The following is a 23,198-nucleotide window of genomic DNA, read 5'->3' as shown; positions in this document are numbered from 1 at the left end:
CACCTATGACTTGATTTGAAATAGACTTGAAAAGATATTAGTCATAGTATATAAAAGAGACATGATCAAAGGTATATGAATGAGCTATGTGTGCAAATTAACAAAAGAAGTTCCTAGAATCAAGAATATTTAGCTCATGCCTAAGTTTGTTAAAGGTTTGTTCATCAAGAGGCTTGGTAAGGATATCGGCTAATTGATCTTTAGTGTTAATATATGAAATCTCGATATCTCCCTTTTGTTGGTGATCCCTTAAAAAATGATATCGAATGGCTATGTGTTTAGTGCGGCTATGCTCGACGGGATTATCCGCCATTTTGATTGCACTCTCATTATCACATAGGAGAGGAACTTTGGTTAATTTGTAACCATAGTTCCTAAGGGTTTGCCTCATCCAAAGCAATTGCGCGCAACAATGCCATGCGGCAATGTACTCGGCTTCGGCGGTAGAAAGAGCGACCGAATTTTGCTTCTTTGAAGCCCAAGACACCAAGGATCTTCCCAAGAACTGGCAAGTCCCCGATGTGCTCTTTCTATTAATTTTACACCCCGCCCAATCGGCATCCGAATAACCAATCAAATCAAATGTGGATCCCCTAGGATACCAAAGCCCAAACTTAGGAGTATAAACTAAATATCTCAAGATTCGTTTTACGGCCTTAAGGTGAGCTTCCTTAGGGTTGGCTTGGAATCTTGCACACATGCATACGGAAAGCATAATATCCGGTCGAGACGCACATAAATAGAGTAAAGAGCCTATCATCGACCGGTATACCTTTTGATCCACGGACTTACCTTCCGTGTCGAGGTCGAGATGCCCATTGGTTCCCATGGGTGTCTTGATGGGTTTGGCATCCTTCATCCCAAACTTGTTTAGAATATCTTGAGTATACTTCGTTTGGCTTAAGAAGGTGCCTTCTTGGAGTTGCTTCACTTGAAATCCTAAGAAATACTTGAACTCCCCCATCATAGACATCTCGAACTTTTGTGTCATGATCCTACTAAACTCTTCACATGTAAACTCGTTAGTAGACCCAAATATAATATCATCAACATAAATTTGGCATACAAACAAGTCATTTTCAAAAGTTTTAGTGAATAAAGTAGGATCGGCCTTGCCGACTTTGAATCCATTAGTGATAAGGAAATCCCTAAGGCATTCATACCATGCTCTTGGGGCTTGCTTAAGCCCATAAAGCGCCTTAGAGAGTTTATACACATGGTCAGGGTACTCACTATCTTCAAAGCCAGGAGGTTGCTCAACATAGACATCTTCCTTGATTGGTCCATTGAGGAAAGCACTTTTCACGTCCATTTGGTAAAGCTTAAAGCCATGGTAAGTAGCATAGGCCAATAATATACGAATTGACTCAAGCCTAGCTACGGGTGCATAGGTTTCATCGAAATCCAAACCTTCGACTTGGGAGTATCCCTTGGCCACAAGTCGGGCTTTGTTCCTTGTCACCACACCATGCTCGTCTTGCTTGTTGCGGAAGACCCATTTGGTTCCTACAACATTTTGATTAGGACGTGGAACCAAATGCCATACCTCATTCCTAGTGAAGTTGTTGAGCTCCTCTTGCATTGCCACCACCCAATCCGAATCTTGAAGTGCTTCCTCTACCCTGTGTGGCTCAATAGAGGAAACAAAAGAGTAATGCTCACAAAAATGTGCAACACGAGATCTAGTGGTTACCCCCTTATGAATGTCGCCGAGGATGGTGTCGACGGGGTGATCTCGTTGGATTGCTTGGTGGACTCTTGGGTGTGGCGGCCTTTGCTCTTCATCCTCCTTGTCTTGATCATTTGCATCTCCCCCTTGATCATTGCCGTCATCTTGAGGTGGCTTATTTGCTTGATCTTGTCCTTCATCAACTTGAGCCTCATCCTCATTTTGAGTTGGTGGAGATGCTTGCGTGGAGGAGGATGGTTGATCTTGTGCATTTGGAGGCTCTTAGGATTCCTTAGGACACACATCCCCAATGGACATGTTCCTTAGTGCGATGTATGGAGCCTCTTCAATACCTATCTCATCAAGATCAACTTGCTCCACTTGAGAGCCGTTAGTCTCATCAAACACAACGTTACAAGAAACTTCAACTTGTCCGGAGGACTTGTTAAAGACTCTATATGCCCTTGTGTTTGAATCATATCCTAGTAAAAAGCCTTCTACAGTCTTAGGAGCAAATTTAGATTTTCTACCTCTTTTAACAAGAATAAAGCATTTGCTACCAAAGACTCTAAAATATGAAATATTGGGCTTTTTACCGGTTAGGAGTTCGTATGATGTCTTCTTGAGGATTCAGTGTAGATATAACCGGTTGATGGCGTAGCAGGCGATGTTGACCGCCTCGGCCCAAAACCGATCCGAAGTCTTGTACTCATCAAGCATGGTTCTTGCCATGTCCAATAGAGTTCTATTCTTCCTCTCCACTACAACATTTTGTTGTGGGGTGTAGGGAGAAGAGAACTCATGCTTGATGCCCTCCTCCTCAAGGAAGCCTTCAATTTGAGAGTTCTTGAACTCCGTCCCATTGTCGCTTCTAATTTTCTTGATCCTTAAGCCGAACTCGTTTTGAGCCCGTCTCAAGAATCCCTTTAAGGTATCTTGGGTATGAGATTTTTCCTACAAAAAGAACACCCAAGTGAAGCGAGAGTAATCATCCACAATAACTAGACAGTACTTACTCCCGCCGATGCTTATGTAAGCTATCGGGCCGAATAGGTCCATGTGTAGGAGCTCCAGTGGCCTGTCAGTCGTCATGATGTTCTTATGTGGATGATGGGCACCAACTTGCTTCCCTGCTTGGCATGCGCTACAAATCCTGTCTTTCTCAAAATGAACATTTGTTAGTCCTAAAATGTGCTCTCCCTTTAAAAGCTTGTGAAGATTCTTCATCCCAACATGTGCTAGTCGGCGATGCCAGAGCCAACCCATGTTAGTCTTAGCAATTAAGCAAGTGTCGAGTTCAGCTCTATCAAAATCTACTAAGTATAGCTGACCCTCTAACACTCCCTTAAATGCTACTGAATCATCACTTCTTCTAAAGACAGTGACACCTACATCAGTGAATAAACAGTTGTAGCCCATTTTGCATAATTGAGAAATGGAAAGCAAATTGTAATCTAAAGAATCTACAAGAAAAACATTGGAAATAGAATGGTCAGGAGATATAGCAATTTTACCCAATCCTTTGACCAAACCTTGATTTCCATCCCCGAATGTGATAGCTCGTTGGGGATCTTGGTTTTTCTCATAGGAGGAGAACATCTTTTTCTCCCCTGTCATGTGGTTTGTGCACCCGCTGTCGATGATCCAACTTGAGCCCCCGGATGCATAAACCTACAAAACAAGTTTAGTTCTTCACTTTAGGTACCCAAATGGTTTTGGGTCCTTTGGCATTAGATACAAGAACTTTGGGTACCCAAACACAAGTCTTTGACCCCTTGTGCTTGCCCCCAACATATTTGGCAACTATTTTGCCGGATTTGTTAGTTAAAACATAAGATGCATCAAAAGTTTTAAATGAAAAGTTATGTTCATTTGATGCACTAGGAGTTTTCTTCTTAGGCAACTTAGCACGGGTTGGTTGCCTAGAACTAGATGTCTCACCCTTATACATAAAAGCATGATTGGGGCCAGAGTGAGACTTCCTAGAATGAATTCTCCTAATTTTGCTCTCAGGATAACCGACAGGGTACAAAATGTAACCCTCGTTATCCTGAGGCATGGGAGCCTTGCCCTTAACAAAGTTAGACAATTTCTTAGGAGGGGCATTAATTTTGACATTGCCTTCCTGTTGGAAGCCAATGCCATCCTTAATGCCAGGGCGTCTCCCACTATAGAGCATGCTTCTAGCAAATTTAAATTTTTCATTTTCTAAGTCATGCTCAGCAATTTTAGCATCTAATTTTGCTATATGATCATTTTGTTGTTTAATTAAAGCCATGTGATCATGAATAGCATTAATATCAACATCTCTACATCTAGTGCAAATAGAAGTGTGCTCAACGGTAGATGTAGAGGGTTTGCAAGATTTTAATTCTACAACCTTAGCATGCAATATTTCATTTTTACTTCTAAGGTCGGAAATGGTAGCATTGCAAACATCAAAATCTTTAGCCTTAGCAAGCAATTTATCATTTTCATCTCTAAGGCTAGCAAGAGAAATGTTCAATTCTTCAATCTTAGCAAGCAAATCATCATTATCATTTCTAAGATTGGGAGTTGAAACATTACAAGCAATAGAATCAACCTTAGCTAACAAATTAGCATTTTCATTTCTAAGGTTGTCTATAGTCTCATGACAAGTGCTTAGCTCACTAGATAATTTCTCACATTTTTCAACTTCTAGAGAATAAGCATTTTTAACTTTAACATGCTTTTTGTTTTCCTTGATTAGGAAGTCTTCTTGGGAGTCCAAGAGGTCATCCTTTTCATGGATGGCACTAATTAATTCATTTAGTTTCTCCTTTTGTTGCATGTTTAAGTTGGCAAAAAGAGTGTGCAAGTTATCTTCCTCATCACTAGCATTTTCATCACTAGAGGATTCATATCTAGTGGAGGATTTGGATTTAACCTTCTTCTTTTTGTCGTCCTTTGCCATGAGGCACTTGTGGCCGACGTTGGGGAAGAGAAGTCCCTTGGTGACGGCGATGTTGGCGGCGTCCTCGTCGTTGGAGGAGTCGCTAGAGCTTTCGTCGGAGTCCCACTCGCGACAAACGTGGGCATCGCCGCCCTTCTTTTTGTAGTATCCCTTCTTCTCCTTTCTTCTCCCCTTCTTGTCGTCTCCCCTGTCACTGTCACTAGAAATAGGACATTTTGCTATGAAGTGACCGGGCTTACCACACTTGTAGCAAACCTTCTTGGAGCGGGGCTTGTAATCTTTCCCCCTCCTTTGCTTGAGGATTTGGCGAAAGCTTTTGATGACAAGCGCCATTTCCTCGTTGTCGAGCTTGGAGGCTGAAAGGGAAATGTTCCCTTGGGCCATTTCTAAGTATTTTGGTGATTGAGTGCCAACACAAGTGCTTAAATGTGAATCTATGCCCATGGATGGACAAAGTGCAAATCAAGAGTAAAGGTATGTTTCTAAGCCTTAGTACATTGTTTTGAAGACTAATGTTTTGTGTCTAAGTGCTTGAAACAGGAGAAATCGAGTCAGAGAAAAGTTGGCTCTGTACAGCCAAAAGGCTGTTCGGTCTTGAGCATCGGACAGTGTCCGGTGCGCCAGACTGACTCGGGCGAACTGGCTGCTCTCGGGAATTTACCGGCGACGTACGGCTATAATTCACCGGACTGTCCGGTGTGCACCGGACTGTCCGGTGAGCCAACGGTCGGCCGGGCCAACGGTCGGCCGCGCGATCTGCGCGGGACACGTGGCCGAGCCAACAGCTAGAAGGGGGCACCGGACTGTCCGGTGTGCACCGGACATGTCCGGTGCGCCAACGGCTCTCTGGCGGCCAACGGTCGGCTGCGCCATTTTAGGAAGGAAATCGGGCACCGGACAGTGTCCGGTGTGCACCGGACTGTCCGGTGCACCAGTCGACAGAAGGCAAGATCAGCCTTCCAGATTTGCTCTCAACGGCTCCTAGCTGCCTTGGGGCTATAAAAGGGACCCCTAGGCGCATGGAGGAGGAGATCAAGCACTCCTACAACATTCCTAAGCACCAAGACATCAATTCCGCGCATTTGGTTCATTGTGATAGCATCTAGAGCTCTTGTTGAGTTGTGAACTCATTGAGTTGTGTTGCGAGCTCTTGTTGCGACTTGTGTGCGTGCTGTTGCTCTGATTTTGAGTCTTGTGTGCGTTGCTAGTTCCTTCCTTACTCCGTATTTCTTTGTGAATCTTAAGTGTAAGGGCGAGAGGCTCCAAGTTGTGGAGATTCCTCGCAAACGGGATATTGAAAGGCAAAGCAAAACACCGTGGTATTCAAGTTGGTCTTTGGACCGCTTGAGAGGGGTTGATTGCAACCCTCGTCTGTTGGGACGCCACAACGTGGAGTAGGCAAGCGTTGGTCTTGGCCGAACCACGGGATAAACCACTGTGTCATCTCTGTGTTTTATCTCTTGTGGTATTGTGTTTTGTTGAGACTCCTCTCTAGCCACTTGGCGATTATTGTGCTAACACTTAACAAGTTTTTGTGGCTATAAGTTTAAGTTTCACAGGATCACCTATTCACCCCCCCCCCCCCTCTAGGTGCTCTCAATTGGTATCAGAGCCGTTCTCTTCACAAAGGGACTAACCGCCCGAAGAGATGGATCCTAAAGGGAAGGGAATCGTGATCAACGACAAGGAGAAGGAGTCCTTCGTCAACGAGCCAAGGGATGACAAGTCAAACGACTCGGGCTCGGGCCACAGACGCAAAGATGGGAAGAAGAAGAAGACAAGACGCATCAAGGAGATCGTCTACTACGACAGCGATGAGTCTACTTCCTCCCAAAAGGACGACGACCACAACGAATACGAGAGAAAGAAACCGGTCAATTCGAACTTTTCTTTTGATTACTCTCGTATTCCTCAAAGTACTAATGCTCATTTATTATCTATTCCACTTGGTAAACCTCCTCATTTTGATGGAGAGGACTACGGATTTTGGAGTCACAAAATGCATAGTCACTTGTTCTCGCTCCATCCTAGCATATGGGAGATTGTAGAAAGTGGAATGCACTTTGATAGTACGGATAGTCCCATGTTTATTAATGAACAGATTCATAAAAATGCACAAGCTACTACTGTGTTGCTAGCCTCTTTATGCAGGGACGAGTACCATAAGGTGAGCGGCTTGGACAATGCCAAGCAGATCTGGGACACCCTCAAGATCTCTCATGAGGGGAATGATGTCACCTTGCTCACCAAGATGGAGTTGGTGGAGGGCGAGCTTGGACGGTTCGCAATGATAAGGGGCGAGGAGCCAACTCAAACATACAACCGGCTCAAGACCCTTATCAACAAAATAAGGAGCTACGGAAGCACGCGATGGACGGATCACGACGTCGTCCGCCTAATGCTAAGGTCTTTTACCGTTCTTGATCCTCATTTGGTGAACAATATTCGTGAAAATCCTAGGTACACCAAGATGTCGCCCGAAGAAGTTCTGGGGAAGTTCGTAAGCGGGCGAATGATGATCAAGGAGGCAAGATATGTGGACGACGCGTTGAACGGTCCTATTCATGAGCCTCAACCCATTGCTCTCAAGGCAACAAGGAGCAAGGAGGCGCTACCGAGCAAGGTGGCGCAAGTTGAGGCGGCCGGGCTAAATAATGAGGAGATGGCCCTCATCATTAAGCGCTTCAAGACGGCGCTTAAAGGTCGCAAGGGACAGCCAAGCAAGACCAAGACAAAGGAGAAGCGCTCGTGCTTCAAATGTGGTAAGATTGGTCATTTCATTGCTAACTGTCCCGATAATGAAAGTGACCAGGAAAAGGGGAACAAAAGGGAGAAGAAGAAGCATTACAAGAAGGCCAAGGACGAGGCACATATTGGAAAGGAGTGGGATTCGGATTGCTCCTCCTCCGACTCCGACAATGAAGGACTTGCCGCCACCGCCTTCAACAAGTCATCCCTCTTCCCCAACGAGCGTCACACTTGCCTCATGGCAAGGGAGAAGAAAGTAAGCACTCATGATACTAGTACTTATGCTTCTTCAAGTGAGGATGAGTCTAGTGATGATGACGAAATAGATTATTCATGTTTATTTAAGGGCCTAGATAGAACCAAGGTAGATAAAATTAATGAATTAATTGATGCCTTGAATGATAAGAATAGGCTTTTAGAAAAACAAGAAGATTTGTTGTATGAAGAACATGACAAATTTGTAGAAGCACAGAAATCTCATGCTTTAGAAGTTAAAAGAAATGAAATGCTTTCTTGTGAATTATCTTCTTGCCATGAGACGATTTCTAGCTTAAGGAGCATTAATGATGATTTGAATGCTAAGATAGAAATAGCTAGTAAATCAACAACTTGTGTAGAAAATGTTGTTATTTGCAATAGATGTAAAGACTTTGATATTGATGCTTGTAGTGAACACATAGCTTCTATTGCAAAGTTAAATGATGAAATGGCTAGTCTTAATGCCCAACTTAAGGCTAGCAAAAGTGATTTTGATAAACTAAAATTTGCTAGGGATGCCTACACGATTGGTAGACACCCCTCAATTAAGGATGGGCTTGGCTTCAAGAGGGAAGCCAAGAACTTAACAAACCATAAGGCTCCCATCTCCGCCAAGGAGAAAGGGAAGGCCCCTATGGCAAGTAGTACTAAAAAGAACCATGCTTTTATGTACAATGATAGAAGACAATCTCATAGGAGTTGTAATACTTTTGATTCACATGCCTATGACTCTTATGCTATGTATGCTTCCAGTTCTTCCTATATGCATGGTAGAGATATGCCTAGGAAAAATATTCATCATGTGCCTAGGAAGAATATTGTTCATGTTCCTAGAAAAGTTATGAATGGTCCCTCTACAATTTATCATGCTTTAAATGCTTCCTTTGCTATTTGTAGAAAGGATAGGAAGATAGTTGCTAGGAAATTAGGGGCAAAATGCAAGGGTGATAAAGCTTGCATTTGGGCCCCTAAGGAAATTGTGACTAACCTTGTAGGACCCAACAAGAGTTGGGTACCTAAGACCCAAGCCTAAATTTGCCTTGCAGGTTTATGCATCTGGGGGCTCAAGCTGGATTATCGACAGCGGATGCACAAACCATATGACGAGGGAGAAGAAGATGTTCACCTCCTACGTCAAGAATAAGGATTCCCAAGATTCAATCATATTCGGTGATGGGAACCAAGGCAAGGTGAAAGGTTTAGGCAAGATTGCAATATCCAATGAGCACTCTATCTCTAATGTGTTTTTAGTTGAGTCTCTTGGATATAATTTACTATCTGTCAGTCAATTATGTAATATGGGATATAATTGTCTATTTACAAATGTAGATGTGTCTGTCTTTAGAAGAAGTGATGGTTCACTAGCATTTAAGGGTGTACTAGACGACAAGCTTTATTTAGTTGATTTTGCAAAAGAGGAGGCCGGTCTAGATGCATGCTTAATTGCTAAGACTAGCATGGGCTGGCTGTGGCATCGCCGCTTAGCACATGTGGGGATGAAGAACTTTCACAAGCTTCTAAAGGGAGAACACGTGATAGGTTTGAATAACGTGCAATTCGAAAAAGATAGACCTTGTGCAGCTTGTCAAGCAGGGAAACAGGTGGGAGGCTCTCATCACACAAAAAATGTGATGACAACATCAAGACCCTTGGAGATGCTGCATATGGACCTCTTCGGACCCGTCGCCTATCTGAGCATAGGAGGAAGTAAGTATGGTCTAGTTATTGTTGATGACTTTTCCCGCTTCACTTGGGTGTTCTTTTTGCAGGATAAGTCTGAAACCCAAGGGACCCTCAAGCGCTTCCTCAGGAGAGCTCAAAATGAGTTTGAGCTCAAGGTAAAGAAGATAAGGAGCGACAACGGGTCCGAGTTCAAGAACCTTCAAGTGGAGGAGTTCCTTGAGGAGGAAGGGATCAAGCACGAGTTCTCCGCTCCCTACACACCACAGCAAAATGGTGTGGTAGAGAGGAAGAACAGGACGCTAATCGATATGGCGAGGACGATGCTTGGAGAATTCAAGACCCCCGAGTGTTTTTGGTCGGAAGCCGTGAACACGGCTTGCCACGCCATCAACAGGGTCTACCTTCATCGCCTCCTCAAGAAGACTCCGTATGAGCTACTAACCGGTAACAAACCCAATGTATCTTACTTTCGTGTATTTGGGAGCAGGTGCTACATTCTAGTGAAGAAGGGTAGAAATTCTAAATTTGCTCTCAAAGCTGTAGAAGGGTTTTTGTTAGGTTATGACTCAAATACAAAGGCGTATAGAGTCTTCAAAAAATCATCAGGTTTGGTTGAAGTCTCTAGCGACGTTGTATTTGATGAGACTAATGGCTCTCCAAGAGAGCAAGTTGTTGATTGTGATGATGTAGATGAAGAAGATGTTCCGACGGCCGCTATACGAACCATGGCGATTGGAGAAGTGTGGCCACAGGAACAAGATGAACGAGATCAACCTTCTTCCTCAACAACGGTGCATCCCCCAACTCAAGACGATGAACAGGTTCATCAAAAGGAGGCGTGTGATCAAGGGGGAGCACAAGATGATCACGTGATGGAGGAAGAAGCGCAACCGGCACCTCCAACCCAAGTTCGAGCGATGATTCAAAGGGATCATCCCGTCGACCAAATTTTGGGTGACATTAGCAAGGGAGTAACTACTCGATCTCGATTAGTTAATTTTTGTGAGCATTACTCCTTTGTCTCTTCTATTGAGCCTTTCAGGGTAGAGGAGGCCTTGCTAGATCCGGATTGGGTATTGGCCATGCAGGAGGAACTCAACAACTTCAAGCGCAATGAAGTTTGGACACTGGTGCCTCGTACCAAGCAAAATGTTGTGGGAACCAAGTGGGTGTTCCGCAACAAACAGGACGAGCACGGGGTGGTGACGAGAAACAAGGCTCGACTTGTGGCAAAAGGTTATGCCCAAGTCGCAGGTTTGGACTTTGAGGAGACGTTTGCTCCTGTGGCTAGGCTAGAATCAATTCGTATCTTGCTAGCATATGCCGCTCACCATTCTTTCAGGTTGTACCAAATGGATGTGAAGAGCGCTTTCCTCAATGGGCCAATCAAGGAGGAGGTGTACGTGGAGCAACCCCCTGGCTTCGAGGATGAACGGTACCCCGACCACGTGTGTAAGCTCTCTAAGGCGCTCTATGGACTTAAGCAAGCCCCAAGAGCATGGTATGAATGCCTTAGAGATTTCTTAATTGCTAATGCCTTCAAGGTTGGGAAAGCCGATCCAACTCTTTTCACTAAGACTTGTGACGATGATCTCTTTGTGTGCCAAATTTATGTCGATGACATAATATTTGGTTCTACTAACCAAAAGTCTTGTGAAGAGTTTAGCAGGGTTATGACGCAGAAATTCGAGATGTCGATGATGGGCAAGTTGAACTACTTCCTTGGGTTTCAAGTGAAGCAACTCAAGGACGGCACCTTCATCTCCCAAACGAAGTACACGCAAGATTTGCTGAAGCGGTTTGGGATGAAGGACGCCAAGCCTGCAAAGACGCCGATGGGAACCGACGGACACACCGACCTCAACAAAGGTGGTAAGTCCGTTGATCAAAAAGCATACCGGTCCATGATAGGTTCTTTGCTTTATTTATGTGCTAGTAGACCGGATATTATGCTTAGCGTATGCATGTGTGCTAGATTTCAATCCGATCCTAAGGAGTGTCACTTAGTGGCAGTGAAGCGAATCCTTAGATATTTAGTTGCTACGCCTTGCTTTGGGCTCTGGTATCCAAAGGGGTCTACCTTTGACTTGATTGGATATTCAGATTCCGACTATGCTGGATGTAAGGTCGATAGGAAGAGTACATCGGGGACGTGCCAATTCTTAGGAAGGTCCCTGGTGTCGTGGAACTCTAAGAAACAAACTTCCGTTGCCCTATCCACCGCTGAGGCCGAGTACGTTGCCGCAGGACAGTGTTGCGCGCAACTACTTTGGATGAGGCAAACCCTCCGGGACTTTGGCTACAATCTGAGCAAAGTCCCACTCCTATGTGATAATGAGAGTGCTATCCGCATGGCGGAAAATCCTGTTGAACACAGCCGCACAAAGCACATTGACATCCGGCATCACTTTTTGAGAGACCACCAGCAAAAGGGAGATATCGAAGTGTTTCATGTTAGCACCGAGAACCAGCTAGCCGATATCTTTACCAAGCCTCTAGATGAGAAGACCTTTTGCAGGCTGCGTAGTGAGCTAAATGTCTTAGATTCGCTGAACTTGGATTGAATTGTAGCATACATGTGTTTATGCCTTTGATCATATTCCTTATGCATTTTGTTGCTTATTTATGGTGATCAAGTTGTACAAACACTCCCCGGACCTCACAAGTCCGTTGCAAAGTGATGCACATGTTTAGGGGGAGATGTGTTACAACTTGACCCTTTGAGACTAACCATGTGCTTGAGTTTGCTTGTTTTAGTCTCAAAGGAAGTTTGAAAGGGAAAAGGTGGACTTGGACCATGAAAGACTTCCACTGCACTCCGATGAGAGGGTAACTTATTCCAAGTTCATCTCATGTACTCTTATTGCCTTTGTATTCTTATTGAAGATTTTGGTAAGGCAATGGGGTTAAAGGGCCAAGATTTATCCCGTTTTGGTGCTTGATGCCAAAGGGGGAGAAAATAAAGGCCAAAGCGATAAATGGATCAGCTACCACTTGAGAGATTTTGAAAATAGTAGAATAGAGCTTTTTGTTTTGTCAAAACTCTTTTTGTCTCTCTTGTCAAAAGTTGGTTTCTTATGGGGAGAAATGTTGATTATGGGAAAAAGGGGGGAGTTTTTGAAATCTTGAATCAAATACTCTTGGAATGACTCTCTTTATGCCTTAACATGTGTGTTTGACTTAGAGATAGAGATTTGAGTTTGATTTGCAAAAACAAACCAAGTGGTGGCAAAGGATGATCCATATATGCCAAAATTGAATCAAAATAAATTTGAGTTTTATTTGAAGTGATATTGCACTTGTTCTAGTTGCTTTATGTTGTGTTGGCATAAATCACCAAAAAGGGGGAGATTGAAAGGGAAATGTTCCCTTGGGCCATTTCTAAGTATTTTGGTGAATGAGTGCCAACACAAGTGCTTAAATGTGAATCTATGCCCATGGATGGACAAAGTGCAAATCAAGAGTAAAGGTATGTTTCTAAGCCTTAGTACATTGTTTTGAAGACTAATGTATTGTGTCTAAGTGCTTGAAACAGGAGAAATCGAGTCAGAGAAAAGTTGGCTGTGTACAGCCAAAAGGCTGTTCGGTCTGGAGCACCGGACTGTCCGGTGGTGCACCGGACAGTGTCCGGTGCGCCAGACTGACTCGGGCGAACTGGCTGCTCTCGGGAATTTACCGGCGACGTACGGCTATAATTCACCGGACTGTCCGGTGTGCACCGGACTGTCCGGTGAGCCAACGGTCGGCCGGGCCAACGGTCGGCCGCGCGATCTGCGCGGGACACGTGGCCGAGCCAACGGCTAGAAGGGGGCACCGGACTGTCCGGTGTGCACCGGACATGTCCGGTGCGCCAACGGCTCTCTGGCGGCCAACGGTCGGCTGCGCCATTTTAGGAAGGAAATCGGGCACCGGACAGTGTCCGGTGTGCACCGAACTGTCCGGTGCACCAGTCGACAGAAGGCAAGATCAGCCTTCCAGATTTGCTCTCAACGGCTCCTAGCTGCCTTGGGGCTATAAAAGGGACCCCTAGGCGCATGGAGGAGGAGATCAAGCACTCCTACAACATTCCTAAGCACCAAGACATCAATTCCGCGCATTTGGTTCATTGTGATAGCATCTAGAGCTCTTGTTGAGTTGTGAACTCATTGAGTTGTGTTGCGAGCTCTTGTTGCGACTTGTGTGCGTGCTGTTGCTCTGATTTTGAGTCTTGTGTGCGTTGCTAGTTCCTTCCTTACTCCGTATTTCTTTGTGAATCTTAAGTGTAAGGGCGAGAGGCTCCAAGTTGTGGAGATTCCTCGCAAACGGGATATTGAAAGGCAAAGCAAAACACCGTGGTATTCAAGTTGGTCTTTGGACCGCTTGAGAGGGGTTGATTGCAACCCTCGTCCGTTGGGACGCCACAACGTGGAGTAGGCAAGCGTTGGTCTTGGCCGAACCACGGGATAAACCACTGTGTCATCTCTGTGTTTGATCTCTTGTGGTATTGTGTTTTGTTGAGACTCCTCTCTAGCCACTTGGCGATTATTGTGCTAACACTTAACAAGTTTTTGTGGCTATAAGTTTAAGTTTCACAGGATCACCTATTCACCCCCCCCCCCTCTAGGTGCTCTCAGAGGCGTCGATGGGTGTTCTACTCGGTGTAGACTCCTCCTTCTTTTCTTCTGTCGCTTTGAATGCGACTGGTTGAGCTTCGGACGTAGAAGGACCATCAAGCTCGTTGATCTTCCGTGAGCCCTTGATCATAAATTCAAAGCTCACAAAATTCCCGATTACTTCCTCGGGAGTCATTAGTGTATATCTTGGATTACCACGAATTAATTGCACTTGAGTAGGGTTAAGGAAAATAAGAGATCTTAAAATAACCTTAACCACCTCGTGGTCATCTCACTTTTTGCTCCCGAGGTTGCGCACTTGATTCACCAAGGTCTTGAGCCGGTTGTACATATCTTATGGCTCCTCCCCTTGGCGAAGACGGAAGCGACCGAGCTCCCCCTCGATCGTTTCCCGCTTGGTGATCTTGGTGAGTTCATCACCCTCGTGCGCCGTTTTGAGCACGTCCCAAACTTCCTTGGCGCTTTTTAGTCCTTGCACCTTGTTGTACTCCTCCCTACTTAGAGAGGCGAGGAGTATGGTTGTGGCTTGGGAGTTGAAGTGCTCGATTTGGGCCACCTCGTCCTCATCATAATCCTCATCCCCTACGGATGGTACCTGTGCTCCAAACTCAACAACATTCCATATACTTTTGTGGAGTGAGGTTATATGAAATTTCATTAAATCACTCCACCTAGCATAATCTTCACCGTCAAAGGTTCGCGGTTTGCCTAATGGAACGAAAAGTAATGGAGTGTGTCTAGAAGTACAAGGATAATGTAAGGGGATCTTACTAAACTTCTTGCGCTCATGGCGCTTAGAAGTTATGGAGGGCGCATCGGAGCCGGAGGTAGAAGGTGATGCAGTGTCGGTCTCGTAGTAGACCACCTTACTCATCTTCTTTATTTTGTCGCCACTCCGATGCGACTTGTGAGAAAAAGTCTTCTTCTCCTTCTTCTTCTCCTTCTTCTTCTCTTTGTTATGGGACTCTCCCGATATAGCTTTCTCGTTGCTTGTAGTGGGCTTTTCGCCGGTCTCCATCTCCCTCTTGGCGAGTTCTCCCGACATCACTTCGAGCGGTTAGGCTCTAATGAAGTACCGGGCTCCGATACCAATTGAAAATCGCCTAGAGGGGGGTGAATAGGGCGAAACTGAAATTCTCAAAGTAATCACAACTACAAGCCGGGTTAGCGTTAGAAATATAATCACAACTACGAGTCCATATTCCATAACCTAGGCCAGGTCTGCTGCTCAAATGCAGCCTGCAGATGCAGGACTAGATTTTTTTTATAGGATAACACAGCCATCCATCAATTTCGGATACGAAAACCTCATCGTGACAACGCTTCACGGGCTGCCCCCCCCCCCCCCCCCCCCCCCCCCCCCCCCCCCCCCCCCCACACACACACACACACACCCAAAAACCCAGGCAAACCCCAATCCCCAGTTCCCCACTCCTGGAGCCCCGCCATGCCGACCGGCGCAGCCACCTCGCTGCTCGGCCTCAACCCCCCGCATACCAGCTGCTCCAGCCTCCGCGTCCTTCCCCCGACAGCCGCCGCCACCGCCTCTCCCTTGCGTTCCAGATCCGCATCTTTCGCTCCGCCGTTCCTCAGACGCAGCAGACCCAGCGCCGCCGCCGCCATCCATGCCTCCACACTCGCTTCTGATTCCGCATTCCCCACCTCTCCGACTCCGCCCCCGCGCGCGCCCGCTCCGCCGGAGCCTCCCTCCACCGTGGTCCACGCGGGCCGCAGCAAAAAGAAGAAGAACCCCCAGGGCGGCGGCGGACGCATCGAGGGAAGCGGGGACGTGCGGCGCGAGGCCAAGGCCAAGGCGCGCATCCGCAGCCGCCGCATGGGCGAGAACGCCTTCTTCCGCCGCAAGCGCCGCGCCGCGGCCACGGGCCAGGCCGACGCCTTCACGGACGCGGAGCTCGAGATGATCGGGATGGGGTACGACCGCGCCGTCCGGTTCATGGACGGGCCCGACGACCCGCGGCTCCGGCACCCGCACGACTGGTACAAGTACGGCCGCTACGGGCCCTACAACTGGCGCGGCATCGTCGTCGGCCCGCCCATCCGCGGCCGCTTCTCCGACGACCGCGTCTCGCTCATGGAACAGGTCCACGACCACGAGGAGTGGGACCGCATCGAGCAGTTCGACATGTGCAACCAGTTCACGCACCGCCTCAACGAGCTCAGCGACGGCGTCGGGTTCCGGTACTACTGGGTGTTCGTGCGCCACCCCAAGTGGCGCCCCGACGAGAAGCCGTGGGAGCAGTGGACGCTCTCGGCCGAGGTTGCCGTCCAGGCCAGCAAAGACGAGCGGCTCGACAAGTGGAGCCTCATGGGCAGGTTCGGCAACCCGACGCGCGAGCTCATCACGCGGTGCGCGGCCTGGACGCGCCCGGACATCATATACGTCAAGCGGCCTCTGTACCAGTCGCGGTTTGAGCCGCAGGAGGATTTCTTCAGCAAGCTTCGCCCGTTGGTTGATCCTGCCACGGAGAACAACTTCCTGTTCGATCTTGAGCTGGATGGCCAGGTCGTTCGGACATCCTACTTTGGTGGCCTGTGCAAGATTGTGAAATCCAACCCAAAGGCTTACGTCGACGATGTTGTGAATGCTTACTCGAGGCTGAGTGATGCGGACAAGTCACGATGCCTGGAATTCCTGCTCACGAACCACCCCATGGATCTCCTCCATCCTTACACCAAGGAGTGGAAGGTGAAGCTAGAGGAGCTAGAACTGGGATGTGACGCTCCTGATGAGAGTGAGGATGAGGTTGGTGATGACGATGGAATTGAGGTGGTTGACTGCATCGAGGAAAATGAGGTCGATGATGATTATTATGAAGATGAGGATGAAACCGATGCACAGGAGGATTTGAAAGCAGATGAACCTGAAAATGTTGAGGATAGCGAGGAATACTGGGATGAGCAGTGGGAGAAGGCTATGAGAAGTTCTGATAAAATGGAGAAGCTAGTAAAGACGAGCATTGTGGCGTCAAATGAGTACAGTAAGCAGCAGAAGGATCTAGAGAAAGAAATGGAGTGGAAAATGGCCAGAGCAAATGCGATTATTACGGAGCAGGAAGCTGAGGTGGAGGAGGAGAGCGCCAGGAGAAGGACTGCGAAGGATGGAAATCAGAACGATGCAAACACAGGGCTCTTCTTGAGGGCCGCTGTTCGGCCATTCACTTACAGAAATCTTGTCAAGGAAATTGTTCTGATGAGACACCACATCATTGATGGGGAAATAGTTTAGTTTGCATGAGGCTGTATTCTCACATCATTGATGGGGAGATAGTTTAGTTTGCATGAGGCTGTATTCAGTTTTTCAGATTAGGGATTTGCCCATTTCAATTTACAAATGCAGAGCTTGCATTTCGAAGGTCTAAGGCCATCTCCCGCAGATCTTGTAAAATACTGTTTTACAGTGTAATCCCTGTTTTGCAGAGTGTAGTTTGAAATAGTGAGTAAGATAGAGAGTGTAATATGGAGTCTACTGGAGATAGTAAGAAGTCCCTACAATTCCTTGGTTTTGTACAATATTTGTTTTTTTCCTTTAATACATAGCAGAATTATGGGTCTGTTCAGCAATAATGTTTATCAAAATCATGGTTTTACAATACTATATTTTAGAATTGTCATAAACAATACTGCAGTTGGTCAGCTCCAAAAATACTATGATTTGAGAAACATTGCTTTGATACAATATTATAAATTATGATATTTAGGCACATGCTAACCATGCAATAAAAACTTTGGGTTGAAGTGAAGTTTTCAATATTTTAAAAATACAATGGTATCTAAAATACATGGTTTTAAAAACCTAGTTTTTAGAAATGTAACTAGATACCTTATGACATAAATACTCTGATATTTCTAGAAACCAATGTATTGACTATAAACTATAAAAATATTTTATGTTTAAACATACCCTATGTCTTGTTGTATTAAAAATTACAGTACTAGGTCTTGTTGAGTACATCCATTCCCCATTGGATTACATAAGATGGATTTTGTGTGAGGTGGTGGACTGGTGGCGTGCCCTCTAGTCCACAAATATTATCCACATGTTTTAGAAATTTATTATTAAGTAAATAAACTCCAACGGTCAATATATAATGAAATAGCACAGGCTTCATGACTGCGCGCCACTTTCTTCTTGTTAGATTTTTATGTCTCAGCTTCCAGTACCCACATGATTTAGAAATAGTGTAAATACTAAATAATTTTTTTCTTATTTTCATAAAACTTTAAACATCTCTCTTCATCTATACTCTATCATGCATATGAAACTCTCGTATAATCCTTATTGAGGACGTACTAATGACGCCTGAAACAAGAGGGTGCCTCGACCAATTGCGCCTTCACAAAGGTCAAAAGTGTCCTGGCAAAACCGAAGGCTTACAACGATCTGGGTGGGCATCAAGGTGATGCCCGTTGCCTGGTAAAAGAAGCGGACTGCTTTGTCATCTGGGGTTCCATCAAAGAAAACAACGATAGTGATTCAGTAGCTCATTGGCCTTCTAGCTCAACGAGCATATTTCTTAGCCCATCTTGTTGATGTTAAGAGTTACAATGTAGGTCAGGAATTTGTTCCTCATCTCGTTCCAATGGATATCTTGTCATGAGGCTCAAAAAACCTGAAGTTTTAGCTGAGTTACCTAATGGGCATGGGCCCCTTGAACAAGAATGTCTCCAGCAACCATAGTGCCCAAGGAATTGACATTCTATTTTCCTTTTCTCAAAGGCTAATAAGAAAAGCAGTGGCAAGAACTGCACGCCGCCAAACTAACATGATTTCAGCTCCCCCTCCCTGAAAATTCCCCGCGAGAGCCTTCAAGAATCCGCAGCCCTACTTTACACCCAAAAAGGGGGCGTGATAAACATAATCTAGAGTTCTACATATCTAGCAAAATTTTCAAAAAGGTGAATGATTGGCAGACTGGTTAGATCGAGGCCTGACACATGATATATACAAGAATAAACAAGGCTTAAGAAGCTTCAGTAGGAATGCTGTTTAGGCAGCAGTGGATGGCCGAGGTTCAGTAGCTATGTGTTTGGTTGGCTGCATCAGCAGAGCTAGACTCCTCACATGCATTGACTACAGTTAAGCGCATGTTTGGTTCGCTGCCTCTAGGAAGCTAGGTGCGCATGCACTGGTACAGTCTAAGCTTATTTCATTGCATCAACAGATACATAGGAATCGGCCGTATCCCGCACGACATGATTGGGCGAGCCTGCATGCGCCCGCGCATGCATCCAATCATATGTTAGGGCGGTGATTGGATGCCTGGGTACGTGCAGCCGGGCTTGCGCGAGCTTGGCCCAGCACATACGTCACTTCCATGCGTATCCACCAATGCAGGTAAAAAGCTCCCGCAAAGACTGAGATGCACCGGTGCATGCAGGTCTAAATATTTGTATGCGGGCAACCTAACACGCGCGGAGGTCTAGTCAACGCATGCAGCGAGCCAGCCTTCCAACATACGCCCAACCAAACACACGGTAGGTGAACCTATCGAGGCCTAACATTTTACATCATTGATTTTATTTGGGAGCACGGGACACCCTGCCTGGTGCTATGGCCTATGGTAGTTTCCGGAGCATTCTTTTCTGCTTCTTTTTTTCCCATTGCACAAGTGGCAGCCCAACACCTCATGTTCTCCTCGCCTTTTTACTCGGTTTGATTTACAATAAAGTACACTTATTAGATCATTGCGTCGAACCGCTAAGCATCTCCTCTTTGCATTAGCGTTTTTTTTTGGCGACGGCAATATAAAATCCGGCACCGGAAAAGTGTGTGCTCAGATTCTAGGACGGTTATCATGCCGCCAGTTTTCTATGGCCAAGGCTACCACAGGTGGTGCCCATTTCGATTCCGACTTCTTTGTGTGTGTGCACCTAAAGCATACTCGAAGCTCATGATCTAGTCCACTCCGATCCTTCCCCTCTCGCCAGAAGGTGTACTAATACGCTTGTTTATCTGAGTACTTGTAGTTTTTTACGCGCTGCCTTTCCCAGTGACACCTGCGCTGTCTCAGGGTTTTACAGCTAAAAGTTGGCTCTGGTGGTTGGGGTGATTCGATCATGGATCTGGTGCTCCTATACTACGACATTCTTTGCGGCTGCAGGCTGTGCATCAGAAACACCAGAAGGGCTGCACCACACTGCACAGCTACCAAGAGTGGCGTCCACTGTATAATGTATATAAATCTCTGACCCGAGTTGCTTCTAATTAAGGGAACTAGCTTGGCTTCTGCCCTGCCGTAGCCATGGAAGCAGACCTCGAGAGAGGCCTGATTGTGTATGAAGAGCCGGGTCCAGAGCCGACGGACCTGCTCTCCAGCGCGTGGTGCAGCTCGGCAGCTATCCGAGTGCTTCACGCGGGACCCAAGGACGAGTGCTCCATGGCGCTGGTGGAGCACCCGGTCATGGCGCTTGGCAGCGGCAGGAGCGACGTGTTGGCGGTAAGTGCAGATTCAGAACCGTAGCTAATGGTATGGTATGTCCTATGTCGTGTTGTGTGCCAACCTATCTCTATCATCCCCGTGGTTTGCAGAAGAGTGGTCGTAGTCGTAGCTTGGTGGCTGACAGCAGCGGTTTCAGCACGGCCCAGTGGAAATATGATGATCTGAAGGTACGCACGCAGTTCGTGCGAGAGTAGAGTAGGATGTTCAAATATTCATGCCCAAACTCTTTGTAGCCTTCACTCGAGTTTTTACCTGACTATAGCGCTGTTCCTTTTTCCAGTCGTGGCTATGGCTGCAGAAGGCAATTCATCCCGAACTGGACTACGATCTCTGCCTCAAGAAGAAATGGGTGAGTGAAAGGAGGCGTATTACAAAACATGCATGATTCCCTGACAAACGCGCTGCAAAAAATCTCGAGCTGCAGAGATGATTTACATGCTCTCATCTAAAACCATCCAGATCATCTCCATGTCCTGTATCCAATTGATTTTGATTGGCATGTTCTGGGAAAGATAACGATTTCAGTTGCATCCTCCTGACCAGCATCAGCTGTGTGCCCCGTATCTTTGTTTCCAATCACCTCTTTTGAAAACCTTATTAAGAAACATTAACTGGGGAGATATGCTTGAACTGGGACCGAGGAAATCGTGAGATATTCTTGTTACTATCTTCTGCACTTGGCGTGCAGCTCCCGCGCAAGATGGCTGCGTGGAACGGGACCTCGCTCAAGAAATGGGTCAAGGAGCGGAAGCAGAGGCGCAAGGAGGAGGCGCGCCTGCAGCGGGCCGAGGTCCACGCGGCCGTGTCCGTGGCCGGCGTCGCGGCCGCGCTGGCCGCCGTCGCCGCGGAGAACGCTGCCGCCGCGCCGCGCCGCGCGCCCGGGACGAGGGAGACGGCGGTGGCGTCCGCGGCCGCGCTCGTCGCGGCGCAGTGCGCCAAGGCGGCCGAGGCCGCGGGTGCCTCGCGCGGCCAGGTCGCGGCGGCCGTCGACGCCGCCAGGGCCTCCACGGACGCCGGCAGCGTCATCACGCTCACCGCGGCCGCGGCCACCTGTACGTGTCTCGCTCTCTCGCTTTTCCCGGAACTCTCAGCGTGATCATCTGACGACTGTCTAGCACTGGCATGTCGTGTGTGCCACAGCGCTGCGTGGCGCCGCGACGCTGAGGGGACGGCGCAGCTGCGGGCACGGGCAGAACGAGAGGGCGGAGCACGCGGGGCCGGCGCTGTCGCGGGACGACCTCGACTTCGACTTGAACCACGCGAGGTCCAGGGCGGCGCTGGCCAAGGGCGACGAGATGCTCGTCGCGATGCCGGACGGTGAGTGACGCCGCGATGCACCACGTCGCTTTGCATGCACGCGAAACTGAACGGTTCTCTCTGTTGGCACGCCGCCCTGCAGGGAAGTGGAAGCTCCACACGGTGTCGGCGGCGTCGAACAAGCGCGGCGAGATCGTGCTGCGGATCAAGAAGACGAGCCTCGTCGTCATGGCCCCCTTCTCCCACGCAAAAGAAAGTTAGCAAACCGGCGCGGTCGTCTCGTTGGCTCGTTGCATGTCTCCTCTTGTTTTCTTCTCGGACGGATCCAACTGACCAAACGGCCACCTGCTCACTCACGCGCCCGCAGGTGTGGTCCGCGACGTGCGGGCGTGCGGCCCGGAGAAGCCGAGCCACGACGAGGGCGCGACATACGCGGTGGAGGTCTCCACGGACAAGGGCAAGGTGGAGCTCCGCGCGGACGACTACGGGGTGTACAAGCGGTGGGTCGGAACGCTGAGCCACATGCTCGTCATGTCCACCGCCGTCTCCGTCTCCGCCAGGCACGCGCCGCCGCGCCGAGACTGACCCACCGGTGGTGCGGCCTCTCGCTCGAAGCAATGGCCCCCGCGCATCGTGACGTGAACGAAAACGTCGATCCCATGTGTATTGGTGTACTACCCATGAACTCTGTGTATGAGTAGCAGTATCAGCACTGCGACTGCAACCAAAGATTAATTGAGAGATTGTTTAAAATTCTTTGTGTTCGCAACCTCGCATCGTTTTCCTCGCTTCTTTCTAGACGGTATTTCCGTATAAAAGAAGATAGTGTACCACAAGATCGACGACGACAGGGGCAAGCAGATATCTCGATCGGTCCGTGGCCCCGCGCGTGGCAGGAATGAGATATGGCCATGGCGGCGATGCTTTTCATACGTACACGAAAGAATATGGTTATATTGGACCAGCTTTGGCCCACAAAAGAGCTAGCATGAATAGTCGCCACATCTAGGAGCAGGCATGGGCCAAGGTTGAGCTTGAAAACAGCCAGTACCTATGAGTGATTTTTAAAATGTCTTCCCAATCTTTTTTGGGGGCCGAAAGAAACCTAAATTCTATGTTTAAACATATTCATATTGCCAATTAGAAGTGATTTCCCTCTTCACCAATTAAGGGCTTGTTCATTTTACTCTTAATCTATATGAGGTTGGGTGGGATTAAATGTGTTTAAATTCTAATATTTTTTTAATCTCATCCAATCCATGTCTGACAAGGCATCATTGACGAAAAAAAACTCTTTGCCCAGGCCCCAAGATAGAGTATGTATTGATGTGGTGGTCTACCATCTATGAGTATTTGAGGTGAGGCTATGAAGCTTCGTCCATCACCACATCGCTTTTTATTTGTTATCGAACTCTACGTCACACTGAGCCGTGTGTCACGAATCGAACTCTACATGACACATGTCAGTTAGTTCGACTCATGACTTGAACTGATACTCCTAGGGCTGGGCATTCGGCTTTTTGGAATTTCGGTTCGTTTTAAAAAACTTCGGTTTTCCAAATATTAGAAACCGA

General features: G+C 47.3%; 2 protein-coding genes across 3 annotated transcripts; both read left to right on the top strand.

The window, feature by feature from the left end:
* Positions 1–15,332: 15,332 nt before the first annotated feature.
* On the top strand, positions 15,333–17,286 carry LOC100275419 (uncharacterized). The gene has a single exon (NM_001149494.2). It carries the CDS (start codon positions 15,354–15,356, stop codon positions 17,151–17,153), a length of 1,800 nt encoding a protein of 599 aa, NP_001142966.2. The 5' UTR covers positions 15,333–15,353; the 3' UTR covers positions 17,154–17,286.
* Positions 17,287–19,768: 2,482 nt separating this feature from the next.
* Positions 19,769–22,380, top strand: LOC103648545 (VAN3-binding protein). 2 transcript variants are annotated; one of them, XM_020548244.2, is made up of 8 exons: positions 19,769–19,858; positions 19,939–20,364; positions 20,457–20,534; positions 20,648–20,716; positions 21,056–21,419; positions 21,508–21,684; positions 21,767–21,897; positions 21,992–22,088. In XM_020548244.2, exons 2-7 carry the CDS (start codon positions 20,170–20,172, stop codon positions 21,883–21,885), a joined length of 1,002 nt encoding a protein of 333 aa, XP_020403833.1. In that variant the 5' UTR covers positions 19,769–19,858; positions 19,939–20,169; the 3' UTR covers positions 21,886–21,897; positions 21,992–22,088. The 2 variants fall into 2 exon arrangements, with proteins under 2 accessions (XP_020403833.1, XP_008671217.2); XM_008672995.3 differs by having other exon boundaries at positions 19,773–19,858; positions 21,767–21,880; positions 21,992–22,380.
* The last annotated feature ends 818 nt before the right edge of the window (positions 22,381–23,198 follow it).

This window comes from Zea mays, chromosome 2, assembly GCF_902167145.1.
Source record: "Zea mays cultivar B73 chromosome 2, Zm-B73-REFERENCE-NAM-5.0, whole genome shotgun sequence".
Lineage (NCBI taxonomy): Eukaryota > Viridiplantae > Streptophyta > Magnoliopsida > Poales > Poaceae > Zea > Zea mays.
Note: the sequence above shows the minus strand (reverse complement) of the source record. Positions and strands in the feature narration are given on the sequence as shown.

What these genes read in the sequence shown, in the direction of transcription:
- LOC100275419 (NM_001149494.2), top strand. Translation starts at nt 15,354, where the DNA reads ATGCCGACCGGCGCAGCCACCTCGCTGCTCGGCCTCAACCCCCCGCAT.
- LOC103648545 (XM_008672995.3), top strand. Translation starts at nt 20,170, where the DNA reads ATGGAAGCAGACCTCGAGAGAGGCCTGATTGTGTATGAAGAGCCGGGT. An exon ending in CACCGCGGCCGCGGCCACCT is followed by an intron (nt 21,420 to 21,507) that starts GTACGTGTCTCG and finishes TGTGTGCCACAG; the next exon opens with CGCTGCGTGGCGCCGCGACG. An exon ending in GCTCGTCGCGATGCCGGACG is followed by an intron (nt 21,685 to 21,766) that starts GTGAGTGACGCC and finishes GCCGCCCTGCAG; the next exon opens with GGAAGTGGAAGCTCCACACG.